The 12,942-nt window shown below is 45.5% G+C and overlaps 1 protein-coding gene across 1 annotated transcript; it reads left to right on the plus strand.

Moving 5' to 3' along the window:
• Positions 1 to 3,444: 3,444 nt before the first annotated feature.
• LOC134297589 (nanos homolog 2-like) lies at positions 3,445 to 8,001 on the plus strand. Its single transcript, XM_062975507.1, has one exon. The coding sequence runs from the start codon at positions 5,708 to 5,710 to the stop codon at positions 6,341 to 6,343; it is 636 nt and encodes a 211-aa protein (XP_062831577.1). The 5' UTR covers positions 3,445 to 5,707; the 3' UTR covers positions 6,344 to 8,001.
• The last annotated feature ends 4,941 nt before the right edge of the window (positions 8,002 to 12,942 follow it).

A 12,942-nucleotide genomic window follows, 5' to 3' on the forward strand; every position in this document is an offset into this window, starting at 1 on the left:
ATCAATCCACTCAGAATCTCTTTTGCTATTAAAAACAATTACTTAATAATGCCTTCATGTTTCCTTTGGAATCCACATTTCTGCTTTGTTTCTACTTTGAATTACTTTCTACTACATAACACATTATATCTTTCATAATTGTACTTCCTCAAGTTTACTTAAACTGTATGTATACCAACCAACTGAAGTCATTTCCCTCTATCCAGGTCATCTGCAGGAGAACTTTAATAACCCCTGAAGAACACACTAGTCTTACCTGCAGTGGAACTGCATGGAAACATGTGCCTAACATCAGAGCCTTAAAACCTTCCCCCTCCAAAAAGCATTATAGGTCTGTGTGGTCGTTTGTAGCCTATTTAAGAATAGCTTGACAGGCCAATAGTATTTCGCACTGTATAGTTTTTTAACTGTCAAACTACCTCCTCTTCAGTCCTCGGACTCGAGCCGTGTTTTTACACCACTGTTTTTTAAGCTGGTAATGCTGTATGCTGACTGTGACTTCAGTTATATCTTATGTCTTATTGACCCAACATGAACACAGAAGAGTCTCACTGATCAAAGCCAAACGGGCCTACCACTGCTGAAATAAGCAGATTTCTTGGATTGGACTTGTTGAAGAAAAGCATATAACACATCATATCAGGTTATTATTATCCAAATAAAGCACCATAAATGCATGTTATACAACCAAGGAGACATAAGAAGTCGTTCTATATGCTGAAATGATATGTTGCTATTGCTTACTTTATGAATTTAGCTTCAAAATATCACAATATAATGGAATCATTGACTACAGAAATGGCTAGATTTTTCCAGAGGATAGACGGTTTGCTGTTATGGAGTGTATCTTTGTGTCATGGGTTGTGGTGTGTGGGCGTGGGGCCGGCCAACGGTGGCCGGCCCCCCGGGTCTGATGGGCTTGGGCCCACATTTTGAAAGCAGACGTGAAGAAAGCATGCCCTTCCCCCTCTGGGTTCAGCGGTGTGGGCGTGGGGCCGGCCAACGGTGGCCGGCCCCCCGGGTCTGAGGGGCTTGGGCCCACATTTTGCAAGCAGACGTGAAGAAAGCATGCCCTTCCCCCTGTGGGTCCAGCGGTGTGGGCGTGGGGCCGGCCAACGGTGGCCGGCCCCCCGGGTCTGAGGGGCTTGGGCCCACATTTTGCAAGCAGACGTGAAGAAAGCATGCCCTTCCCCCTGTGGGTCCAGCGGTGTGGGCGTGGGGCCGGCCAACGGTGGCCGGCCCCCCGGGTCTGAGGGGCTTGGGCCCACATTTTTCAATCAGACGTGAAGAAAGCCTGCCCTTCCCCGTGGGTTGCGGCGTGTGGGCGTGGGGCCGGCCAACGGTGGCCGGCCCCCCGGGTCTGAGGGGCTTGGGCCCACATTTTGCAAGCAGACGTGAAGAAAGCATGCCCTTCCCCGTGGGTTGCGGCGTGTGGGCGTGGGGCCGGCCAACGGTGGCCGGCCCCCCGGCTCTGAGGGGCTTGGGCCCACATTTTGCAAGCAGACGTGAAGAAAGCATGCCCTTCCCCCTGTGAGTCCAGCGGTGTGGGCGTGGGGCCGGCCAACGGTGGCCGGCCCCCCGGGTCTGAGGGGCTTGGGCCCACATTTTGCAATCAGACGTGAAGAAAGCCTGCCCTTCCCAGTGGGTTGCGGCGTGTGGGCGTGGGGCCGGCCAACGGTGGCCGGCCCCCCGGGTCTGAGGGGCTTGGGCCCACATTTTGCAAGCAGACGTGAAGAAAGCCTGCCCTTCCCCGTGGGTTGCGGCGTGTGGGCGTGGGGCCGGCCAACGGTGGCCGGCCCCCCGGGTCTGAGGGGCTTGGGCCCACATTTCCTTTTTTTTGGTCTTCTCTCTCTTTCTCTGGGAAGGGTGCCGGCCAACGGTGGCCGGCCTAGTATTTTAAAGTGTGGGCCTTTTTGGCGGTGGCTTTTTCTGTCTTTTCTTTGGTCTTTGCTGCCTCTCGGCCTACGTGGCCGAGTTTCCCCGATGTACCGCCTCTCTCTTCTCTCGCCGGCTGTCGTTCTTTAGCCCTTTATGCTATTTTGCACAGAAGCCTCCTTTGGGGCGGTGTCCTCTGGTTTTTTTTCTCTCTCTCTCTCTCTCTCAGGGATGCGTGCCGGCAAACAGTGGCCGGCCCGGCTTAATGTATGGGCCTTGTCGCCTGTGGCTTTTTTCTTTCTTTTCTTTTCTTTTCTTTTCTTTTTGCTGCCTCTCGGCCTACGTGGCCGAGTTTCCCCCGATGCACCGCCTCTCTCTTCTCTCTCGGCTGTCGTTCTTTACCCCTTTATGCGAGTTTGCACCGAAGCCTCCTTTGGGGCGGCGGCCCCTCTTTCTTCCTGTCTGGGAATCGTGCCGGCCAACGGTGGCCGGCCTAGTATTTTATAGTGTGGGCCTTTTTGGCGGTGGCTTTTTCTGTCTTTTCTTTGGTCTTTGCTGCCTCTCGGCCTACGTGGCCGAGTTTCCCCCGATGCACCGCCTCTCTCTTCTCTCTCGGCTGTCGTTCTTTACCCCTTTATGCGAGTTTGCACCGAAGCCTCCTTTGGGGCGACGGCCCCTCTTTCTTCCTGTCTGGGAATCGTGCCGGCCAACGGTGGCCGGCCTAGTATTTTATAGTGTGGGCCATTTTGGCGGTGGCTTTTTCTGTCTTTTCTTTGGTCTTTGCTGCCTCTCGGCCTACGTGGCCGAGTTTCCCCCGATGCACCGCCTCTCTCTTCTCTCTCGGCTGTCGTTCTTTACCCCTTTATGCGAGTTTGCACCGAAGCCTCCTTTGGGGCGACGGCCCCTCTTTCTTCCTGTCTGGGAATCGTGCCGGCCAACGGTGGCCGGCCTAGTATTTTAAAGTGTGGGCCTTTTTGGCGGTGGCTTTTTCTGTCTTTTCTTTGGTCTTTGCTGCCTCTCGGCCTACGTGGCCGAGTTTCCCCGATGTACCGCCTCTCTCTTCTCTCGCCGGCTGTCGTTCTTTAGCCCTTTATGCTATTTTGCACAGAAGCCTCCTTTGGGGCGGTGTCCTCTGGTTTTTTTTCTCTCTCTCTCTCTCTCTCAGGGATGCGTGCCGGCAAACAGTGGCCGGCCCGGCTTAATGTATGGGCCTTGTCGCCTGTGGCTTTTTTCTTTCTTTTCTTTTCTTTTCTTTTCTTTTTGCTGCCTCTCGGCCTACGTGGCCGAGTTTCCCCCGATGCACCGCCTCTCTCTTCTCTCTCGGCTGTCGTTCTTTACCCCTTTATGCGAGTTTGCACCGAAGCCTCCTTTGGGGCGGCGGCCCCTCTTTCTTCCTGTCTGGGAATCGTGCCGGCCAACGGTGGCCGGCCTAGTATTTTATAGTGTGGGCCTTTTTGGCGGTGGCTTTTTCTGTCTTTTCTTTGGTCTTTGCTGCCTCTCGGCCTACGTGGCCGAGTTTCCCCCGATGCACCGCCTCTCTCTTCTCTCTCGGCTGTCATTCTTTACCCCTTTATGCGAGTTTGCACCGAAGCCTCCTTTGGGGCGACGGCCCCTCTTTCTTCCTGTCTGGGAATCGTGCCGGCCAACGGTGGCCGGCCTAGTATTTTATAGTGTGGGCCTTTTTGGCGGTGGCTTTTTCTGTCTTTTCTTTGGTCTTTGCTGCCTCTCGGCCTACGTGGCCGAGTTTCCCCCGATGCACCGCCTCTCTCTTCTCTCTCGGCTGTCGTTCTTTACCCCTTTATGCGAGTTTGCACCGAAGCCTCCTTTGGGGCGACGGCCCCTCTTTCTTCCTGTCTGGGAATCGTGCCGGCCAACGGTGGCCGGCCTAGTATTTTATAGTGTGGGCCTTTTTGGCGGTGGCTTTTTCTGTCTTTTCTTTGGTCTTTGCTGCCTCTCGGCCTACGTGGCCGAGTTTCCCCGATGTACCGCCTCTCTCTTCTCTCGCCGGCTGTCGTTCTTTAGCCCTTTATGCTATTTTGCACAGAAGCCTCCTTTGGGGCGGTGTCCTCTGGTTTTTTTTCTCTCTCTCTCTCTCTCTCAGGGATGCGTGCCGGCAAACAGTGGCCGGCCCGGCTTAATGTATGGGCCTTGTCGCCTGTGGCTTTTTTCTTTCTTTTCTTTTCTTTTCTTTTCTTTTTGCTGCCTCTCGGCCTACGTGGTCGGGTTTCCCACGATGCACCGCCTCTCTCTTCTCTCGCCGGCTGTCGTTCTTTACCCCTTTATGCGATTTTGCACAGAAGCCTCCTTTGGGGCGGCGGCCCCTCTTTCTTCCTCACAGGGAAGCGTGCCGGCCAACGGTGGCACGCCTAGTATTTCAACGTGTGGGCCTTGTCGGCCTACGTGGTCGACGTGTTTCCCACGATGCACCGCCTCTGTCTTCTCTCGCGGCTGTCGTTCTTTACCCCTTGGTGCAATCTTGCACAGAACCCTTCTTTGGGGCGGCGGCCTCTATTTCTTCCACTCAGGGAAGCTTGCCGGCCAACGATGGCCGGCCTAGTATTTCAGTGTGTGGGCCTTGCCGGATGTGGCTTATTATTTCTTTTCTTTTATTTTCATGAAATCAGCGTGGGAGGATGGGCGGGTTGTGTTTCCACAGAACACCACTCAAAGAAACAGTTAGCGGTATCCTATACTGTTCTAAATTGCTCGACAACATAATGATAGAATCATAGAAACATGGCACCAAACATCATATAATCATAAAGCTAGAAGAGACCATCCAGTCCAACGCCATTCTGCCATGCAAAAACAATATACAGTAGAGTCTCACTCATCCAACACTCGCTTATCCAATGTTCTGGATTATCCAACTTATTTTTGTAGTCAATGTTTTCAATATATTGTGATATTTTGTTGCTAAATTCGTAATTACTACGTAATATTACTGCGTATTGAACTACCTTTTCTGTCTAATTTGCTGTTAAACAAGATTTTTTGGGGCTTAATTTGAAAAATAACCTAATTTGCTGTTCAAAAGGCTTTTCCTTAATGTCTCCTTATCATCCAACATATTTGCTTATCCAACGTTCTGCTGGCCCGTTAATGTTGGATAAGCGAGACTCTACTGTATCCAGAAATATCTGGTGCTGTAACCGATATATCATTTACCGTCCCGGAATACTAGCCAGATGGCCCATGAATGGTCACAAAAGTCATAGAAATATGGTCACAGAAGTCATGGAATAATAGAAACATGGTCCCTAAAGTCATAGACTCAAAGAACCAAGTAACAGAATCATCCCAAAAGTCCTAGAATCCTAAAATGATAGAATCATAGAGTCATGGCGCCAAACATCATAGAATCATAAAGGTAGAAGAGACCATCCAGTCCAATGCTATTCTGCCATGCAAAAGCAATATAACACTCTTGCAGGCTTCATCATTACTGGATCCGTCCTTCAGGACTTTTGCAAACGTTGGATGTGCAATGTTGCTATTTCATCCAAGGCAGAAATTCAACTCATTCTTGGATGGACAAACAGAACCACAACTGCTAACGTTCCCTTAAGGCAGTGTTTCTCAACCTGTGGATCTCCAGGTGTTTTTACCTACAAGTCCCAGAAATCCCAGCCATTTTACCAGCTGTTAGGATTTCTGGGAGTTGAAGGCCAAAACATCTGGGGACCCACAAGTCGAGAACCACTGCCTCAAGGGAGAAACTGTGGCATTACCTCCGAAGTTAAAAAATTGGAAAAACCAAACTCTTCCTTGAAAAGCTGTGATTGTCTAGACATGTGGGGGTTAAATCTAGGGCAAAGGAGGGTAAAAATAGATGGGAGGGTCCAATGTGAAAGGTTTGGAACCCCTCCCCTTATATATAAAACAAAGACTCCGCCTCCAATATGTGGCATTCAGTGTGTGTCCACACCAGGGTAGAATTGGCACCATGCTCTCCAGATCAGCCATGCACGTGCCACATTATGCCCCTTCCATGTTCAGGGAGTTTGACAGATGGAAGGGCTATCTGAGCCTTGCGAAAGTGGTTACGGAGATCATCGCGGAACGCAAGAAGGTCCCATTTCCATCTCAGAGTTGGGACACAATGGAGTACGACATGCAGCTAGTCCTCAACGAGGACAACTTTGAAACAGCATCACAATGGGTTAATGGAAGCAGTTCCAGCAGCAAGAGCTCCAAAGGTAGTGCCAATGGCCAGGCTTCCCAAAACAAGGAGATTTGCAATTTCTGCAAACACAACGGGGAATCCAAGCAGGTCTATTCGTCCCACCGGCTGAAGGGGATGGACGGCACCGTGGAGTGCCCCATCTTGCGCAAATACACCTGTCCGCTCTGCGGTGCCACGGGCGAAAAGGCCCATACTTTAAAATACTGCCCACTGAGCCAAGGGAAGAGGTCGCTGTATCGCAAGTGCGGACGTAACTCGGCTGGACGCAAGGTGAGGAGATAAGAAGATCAGGAGAAGACCGAAGCATTTATTCTTAGTTTTAGTTTGACTTTGTAAAAGAACAACATTTGATTTCGAGCATCATTAACACTCTTTACATTTCCTCCCACTTTGTTTCAGGTTTGGAGAATGGAACCCCAATTCTCTTAGACTACATTTGTGAGTCCAGAAATGTTTTTTTATGTATATTGTTGCCTTCTTTCACATTTGTTGTACCTAGGTTAATTATATTGTGTTTCTTTTAGATGTGTCAGTTGCCTAGTGTGATGACTCATGGGCCCTGCAGTCCTATTCCTGACAGTATTGTGGCAGATGAGGAGGAAAATATGGAGTTTTCCCCAGATTTCCGGTCGGAGTCAGAGCCTTGGCAGCTGCCTGAAGTTCTAGTCCAAGAACCAATTAAACCTGACCTTGGTGGGAACTCTCCCCCTTATGGGAGAAAACAGGCTTACACGACTGATAGAGGATCGAGAGAAAAATTTAGAAGTAGTGCTCGCCTTGCTGCCAAATATGCCACTGATTAGAAGTATTTCCCCTGAGAAAATACGGGGAGTCTTGCACCTGCAAGCTGGTTTCCTTCGCTCCCTGTTCTCTAGGGAAAGTGATTGTTGTTTGGGGAAACGAGACCCAATATAGGGAAATTGCGCGAAGGATTCCTTGCGGAGTCAATTCGTCAGCTCCTGGAGAGAGGTCATGTGTGTGTGGACTTCGAATCCTGTTCCTTGCCTCCTGAATCTAGTTCCAAGCCTTGTCCTCGTCTCACGGATTTACCACAGATCTTGTTCCATGCTTCAAGTTGCTTTGCCTTTAGCCACAGCTCCAGCCACGTTCCAAGTAACTTTCAGCCTTGTGTCAAGCTTCATTGGATTCAAGACTTTTTCTGTTTTCCCAACGCTTTGCTTGGCAAAGCGTGTGTTGCGGTTATTGGATTATAATCTTTGGACTCTAATATTTCATATTGGACAATAATCTGCTGGACTATATTTGGCCTCATTTGAAAGGTCTGCTTCTGAACTTTATTCTACACTTGTTTTTATTGACTTTATATATTCCTTTAATAAAGATATTAGATAGAATCTGGCCTCAGTGTATGGTTATTGGTGCCCAGCAGCCTAGATCCTGACACCTTGTATCATGCTTTTTTATACATATAATCAGGTTTTTTACATATGTAATATCACGTTCCTTTGACATCTGTAATTGCCTTATATCATATTTTATATTGTGTTTTATATATGCAGTTACTTTACATGTTTCTTTTATGTATGGATGTATAATTTTTACATGTTTAATTATATTATTTGCAACTATAATTGCCTAATATCATGCTTCTTTTATATATGCAATGACATCATGTTTATTTAACGTATATAAGTGCCTTATATCATGTCCGGGTTATCATGTGTGTCTCCAGAGGGATGCAGCCCTATCCTTTGCAGGGAAAATATAGAAATATCTTCTAAATGGCTACTGTCTAGAATTTTGTTTTGTAAAGAAAGGAAAAGTTTATATGCTATTGGAAAGAAAGATACTATTTTATGTTTAAATTTTGGAAAGGAATAGAATTGGTTATTATTACTGTGGTCTAACCTTCAATTGTTTGCAAGTTGTTCTAAAGTTTGGATCGTAGAGTTTAATAAACAGAGTTTATGGTTTTGGCATCAAAACTGTTCATGTTGTGCTTAAATGGGATTGAATTTTCTTTAATTTGTGGCCCATAATAGGCTGGTTATAAGCCTGATCTGGAAGGCAGCCAAGGCAAAGACCATTGAGCTGCTGAACTTGCAGACTGAAAGGTCCCAGGTTCAAATCCCGGGAGCAGAGTGAGCGCCCGCTGTTAGCTCCAGCTTCTGCCAACCTAGCAGCTTGAAAACATGCCAATGTGAGTAGATGAATAGGTACCGCTGTGGCGGGAAGGTAATGGCACTCCATGTAGTCATGCCGACCACATGACCTTGGAGGTGTCTATGGACAACACTGGCTCTTGGGTTTAGAAATGGAGGTGAGCACAACCCCCAGAGTCAGACATGACCGAACTTAACGTCAAGGGATACCTTTACACACACACATATGCAGGGACTACACCAATTAAACAAAGTTTCAGCCACAAAAACAAAGTTTCTAAAGTAGAGCAATGACTTTCACAGTAAAGACAACCCAATTTAACAGGAAATAAGACTTTCAAACCAGGAACAGATTTCTGCAATTATTAAAAAATGGTTCATTATAAAAGCTATGAAAATTTGCCAAAAATCAGAGGATAAGGGAAACGTTCCACATTTTGGTGAGCTATCAGTGTTAAATGTGTTCTACCACTGTACCAAGTTTGAAGAAGATCACTCAAAAAATGAGGGCGGGAGAGCCCCCTAAGTCCCCCCCCTTCGGGCTGTTTTTGGGCCACCGCGCATGCGCGTCCGCCATTAACGAATTAATTTCGAAAATAACGAATTTTCGTTAATTTCGAAAAATTTTGGGGGCCAAATTCGTTATTAGCAACAAAAACGAAAAACTGCCCCCTCTAGTTTTGAAACGAGTTTAGAATCAAATTTTTCATGGATCGATCAAGCCTAATAAATAATATATATCTGTGGAAAGTCCAGGGTGAGAGAAGAACACTTGTCATTTGGAGGCCAGTGTGAATGTTGTAGTTGGCTTTTTTGGTGCTGTATGGTTCAGATATGTTGATGACACCTTCACCATTTGGAGCCATGGGGAATTAGAACTCAGCAAGTTCCTGGACCACCTCAACAGCATGCACCCAAACACCCAATTCACCATGGAAAAAGACAAGGGAGGAAAACTGCCACTTCTATATGTTCTGGTCATCCGCAAACCCAATCAACAATTGGGCCACACAGTTTACAGAAAAACTACACACACAGATAGATACCTTCATAAAAACTCAAACCATTACCCAAGTCAAAAAAGAAGCACAATCAAAGCCCTGACAGACCGTGCACAAAGAATCTGCGAACCTCACCTCCTCCAAGGTGAATTAAAGAATCTAAACTGGGCTCTACAGGCCAATGGATCACCATGGACATCAGAAGAGCTGTTAGGCCAAAAACAAACCATGAGAGTAAAGACACAGATCCACCCAGAGGAAAGGTGTTCTTACCATACATCAAGGGAACCACTGACCGCATAGGCAAACTGATGAAGAAACACAACCTACAAGTTATCTACAGACCCACAAGGAAAATCTAACAAATGCTACGGTCAGTGAAGGACAAGAGGGATCCTCTCACCTCTGCAGGAGTCTACCGAATACCATGCAGCTGTGGACAAGTCTACATAGGGACCACCAAATGCAGCGCCCAAACACGAGTCAAAGAACATGGAAGGCACTGCAGACTAATTCAAACAGAGAAATCAGCCATAGCAGAGCACTTGATGAACCAACCTGGACACAGTATATTATTTGAGAACACAGAAATGTTCGACCACTCCAAAAACTACCATGTCAGACTACACAGAGAAGCCATTAAAATCCACAAGCATGTGGACAACTTCAACAGAAAGGAGGAAACAATAAAAATGAACAAAATCTGGCTACCAGTATTAAAAAAAACTCAAAAATCAGAACAGTAAATAAGAAGCAACACTCTGAAAACAGAGGAGTTCCAGACATGAATCAACCAGGGGCAGCTAACGACTCTGAACAAAGGATGCCCCCAGGCAGGAAGAAGCCAGGAGATGGAGCTATTCAATGCTAATTTAGGTGATTAATTACAACATTCACATTGGCCTCCAACTGACAAGAGTTCTTCTCTCACCCTGGACTTTCCACAGATATATATAAACCTTCCTTGCTTAGTTTCTCCATAACTCACAACCTCTGAGGATGCTTGCCATCAGGGCCGTAGGCAGAAAAAAAATTCGGGAGGGGTTTTGAAAATTTCAGGAGGGGGGGGTGAACCCCTAGCACACACCTCTCCCCGCTACAAACCTGTCAATATCTGCTTGAAATAGTGCCTGGAGGGACTCTTAATGTTTTGCGTCTCATAGACTTAGCATGGGGATTTGGTTAACCAGTTAAAATTCATGAGTAAACCAGGGATTTTTTAATAACCTTAAAAATTTGGGGGGGGGGGTTGAACCCCTAAAACCGCCCCCTCGCTACAGGCCTGCTTGCCATAGATTATCAGGAGATAATACTTCTGGAACATGGCCATACAGCCCAGAAAACATAAAACAACCCTGTAATCCTGGCCATGAAAGCCTTTGACAACACATAGATTCCAAGTTGTTAATGGTTTTCACTAGATGCAGCTAATGAGCAGGTATAAATTGCCAGGATATTAGGACATCAGGAGTTTAATATCCTGACAGTATTCTAATCAATCAGTCTTGTTCATGACAGGAAGCCAGACAGCAGGGAAGGTACAGGAATACATGAACACAACTTTGAATGTCAGTTCCCAGTTTTTCCTTCCAGCCTAAATGGCAGCTTTGAAAAAGAAGGTTTGGGGATTTATACAAGCATTGAATAGAATTTTCTGGAACCAGGCTAGATCATGAAAAACCTTAAGAGAATTTTGAGATTTCAAACATCAAGGAGATTTCAGCAGCTGGATTGCTAGTGGGATATCTTCTCACCACTTTATGTTGCATCACTGATTTTTAGCAGTTTCTTTATATAATTCACTGCCATATAATACAGTGAATATATTTTACATTATAAAGCAGTGTATATTTATATAATCCAGTTCAATGCATTTAAACTGCATCCTGAAACTGCATAATTTCAGTGTAGATGAGGTCTTAGTCAAACTGACCCAGATCTTAATTGCTAAATTGGACTATGAACTAATTGAGGATGTCCATGCATAGTCTGGATCAGAAGACACTACCTTTCTGCTTGTTTAATGCCATAATGGTCTGAGTAAAAAGGAACTGCTTTCTGCTAAATTTCCTAAAATATATTATATTGTACCTTTGTTTTAAAAGCTGTCAATTGGAAAAGTGTTGCTTTAATGGTCAGAGAATGCTGAATTCTTAAAAAATAAGATAGAATTAAATACTGAATATAATCTGGATACTAGTAGTTGCTGAAATAGAACATTCGAGATATACAGGTAATAGTTTGAAAGCCTGACAAATAGAAATGATGTTAGTTTTTGTTGAACTTCTGACTGGTTGAGGGCACACTTTTGAAGACATTAGTATTTTTCAAATAAATGTGTTCTTCATCTAACCTCTTATTTCACCAGTTTTGATATCAGTCTTGAAGCAGTTCGACCCTGCTGTTTTAGTATGTGAGTGAGACAAACTAAGCATGCATCATTAGATACCAATGAACATATCTTTAATCCTCAAATGTGTTTGTATTCCCCACCTAAAAAAGGGACTGTTCTGTCAAAGTGGTCTTTCTGGTTTGGCCAGACATGCAATTATTTTCCACCTGGCTGTGCTTTGAGAAAAGAGGAGCAGTATGCTCAAACCCATTCTATTATGTCTTTCCAGCATTAAGAGTGAACTGTGAATTTAGCATGGCTTTACTTTATACTATTTCATTTGTTCCTATTTCCACACATTCAAAGGTAAGGGCATGGGAGTCTGAAGACTGGCATTCTTAATCAAGAAGGTCTACACAATTTGTATGACCTATCATGCCATACAATCTGCTTTTTCCAAAGATTTTCAAATATTCCTTTCATTTATATTGCCAAGCTAGTATACCTACTGACATTTTTAAAAAATCTGACTCTTTAACATGTCCAAACTCAATAGCAATGGACAAGGTTCAGAAATAAAACCAGACATTTCTACCAAAAATTAGGAGGACAAAAACTCTTGATCTATCTCTAAACCGAATCAAATTCACACTATTTCAGATGAAAAAACTAGCAAAACCAAAATCTGACTATTTTTTGCCTAAGAAAACCCTATGAAATTATGGGGCCATAGCTCAATAGGTACAAACACACTATTCATAACTCATAATTCATTAAAATATCATAATCCATCCAAGGATTCTCACTTGTCCCTTCTACCACTTTCATAGTTGAGTAGTAATGTGTCCAAAGCATGGAGGAGAAAGGAGTAAATTTGGGGGATACCCGTAAGTTGGTTTGACACTGGATATTGCACAACAGATTTTTCTTTTTTCTCCCTCTCCCCGTTCAATGTGGGTTGCAGTCAAAACTTGCCAACCATCTAAGGCTCCATCTAGAAAACATATGCCCCTAATGCATGCTGCAACACATATCCACATGAAAAACACATGCTAAAAATGTCAGGAGAAAGTCTGAAATTGGAGATAAAATGTGCTGCAGCTATTTGATGTATGGATGAAGCAGATAGAAATTGGGGGGGGGGGGGACATGTACAGCACTTGTGTGGATTGCACCATCACTGGAAAATTTGGATAGAGGAACCAGATATAGCACTCTTTGAAAAAAAACACCCCTTTCCTTCCTCGTCCAGAAGGAATTGCTTTTCTCTTTTTTGTTTTTGTATTGGAAGATAGGGAGCCCTGGTGGCGAAGTGTGTTAAAGCACTGAGCTGCTAAACTTGCAGACCGAAAGGTCCCAGGTTCAAACCCTGGGAGCAGCGTGAGCGGCCGCTGTTAGCTCCAGCTCCTGCCAACCTAGCAGTTT

Source organism: Anolis carolinensis, chromosome 3, assembly GCF_035594765.1.
Source record: "Anolis carolinensis isolate JA03-04 chromosome 3, rAnoCar3.1.pri, whole genome shotgun sequence".
NCBI lineage: Eukaryota > Metazoa > Chordata > Lepidosauria > Squamata > Dactyloidae > Anolis > Anolis carolinensis.

Coding starts and splice junctions, on each gene's coding strand:
- LOC134297589 (XM_062975507.1), top strand. CDS start 5,708: ATGGGAGGGTCCAATGTGAAAGGTTTGGAACCCCTCCCCTTATATATA.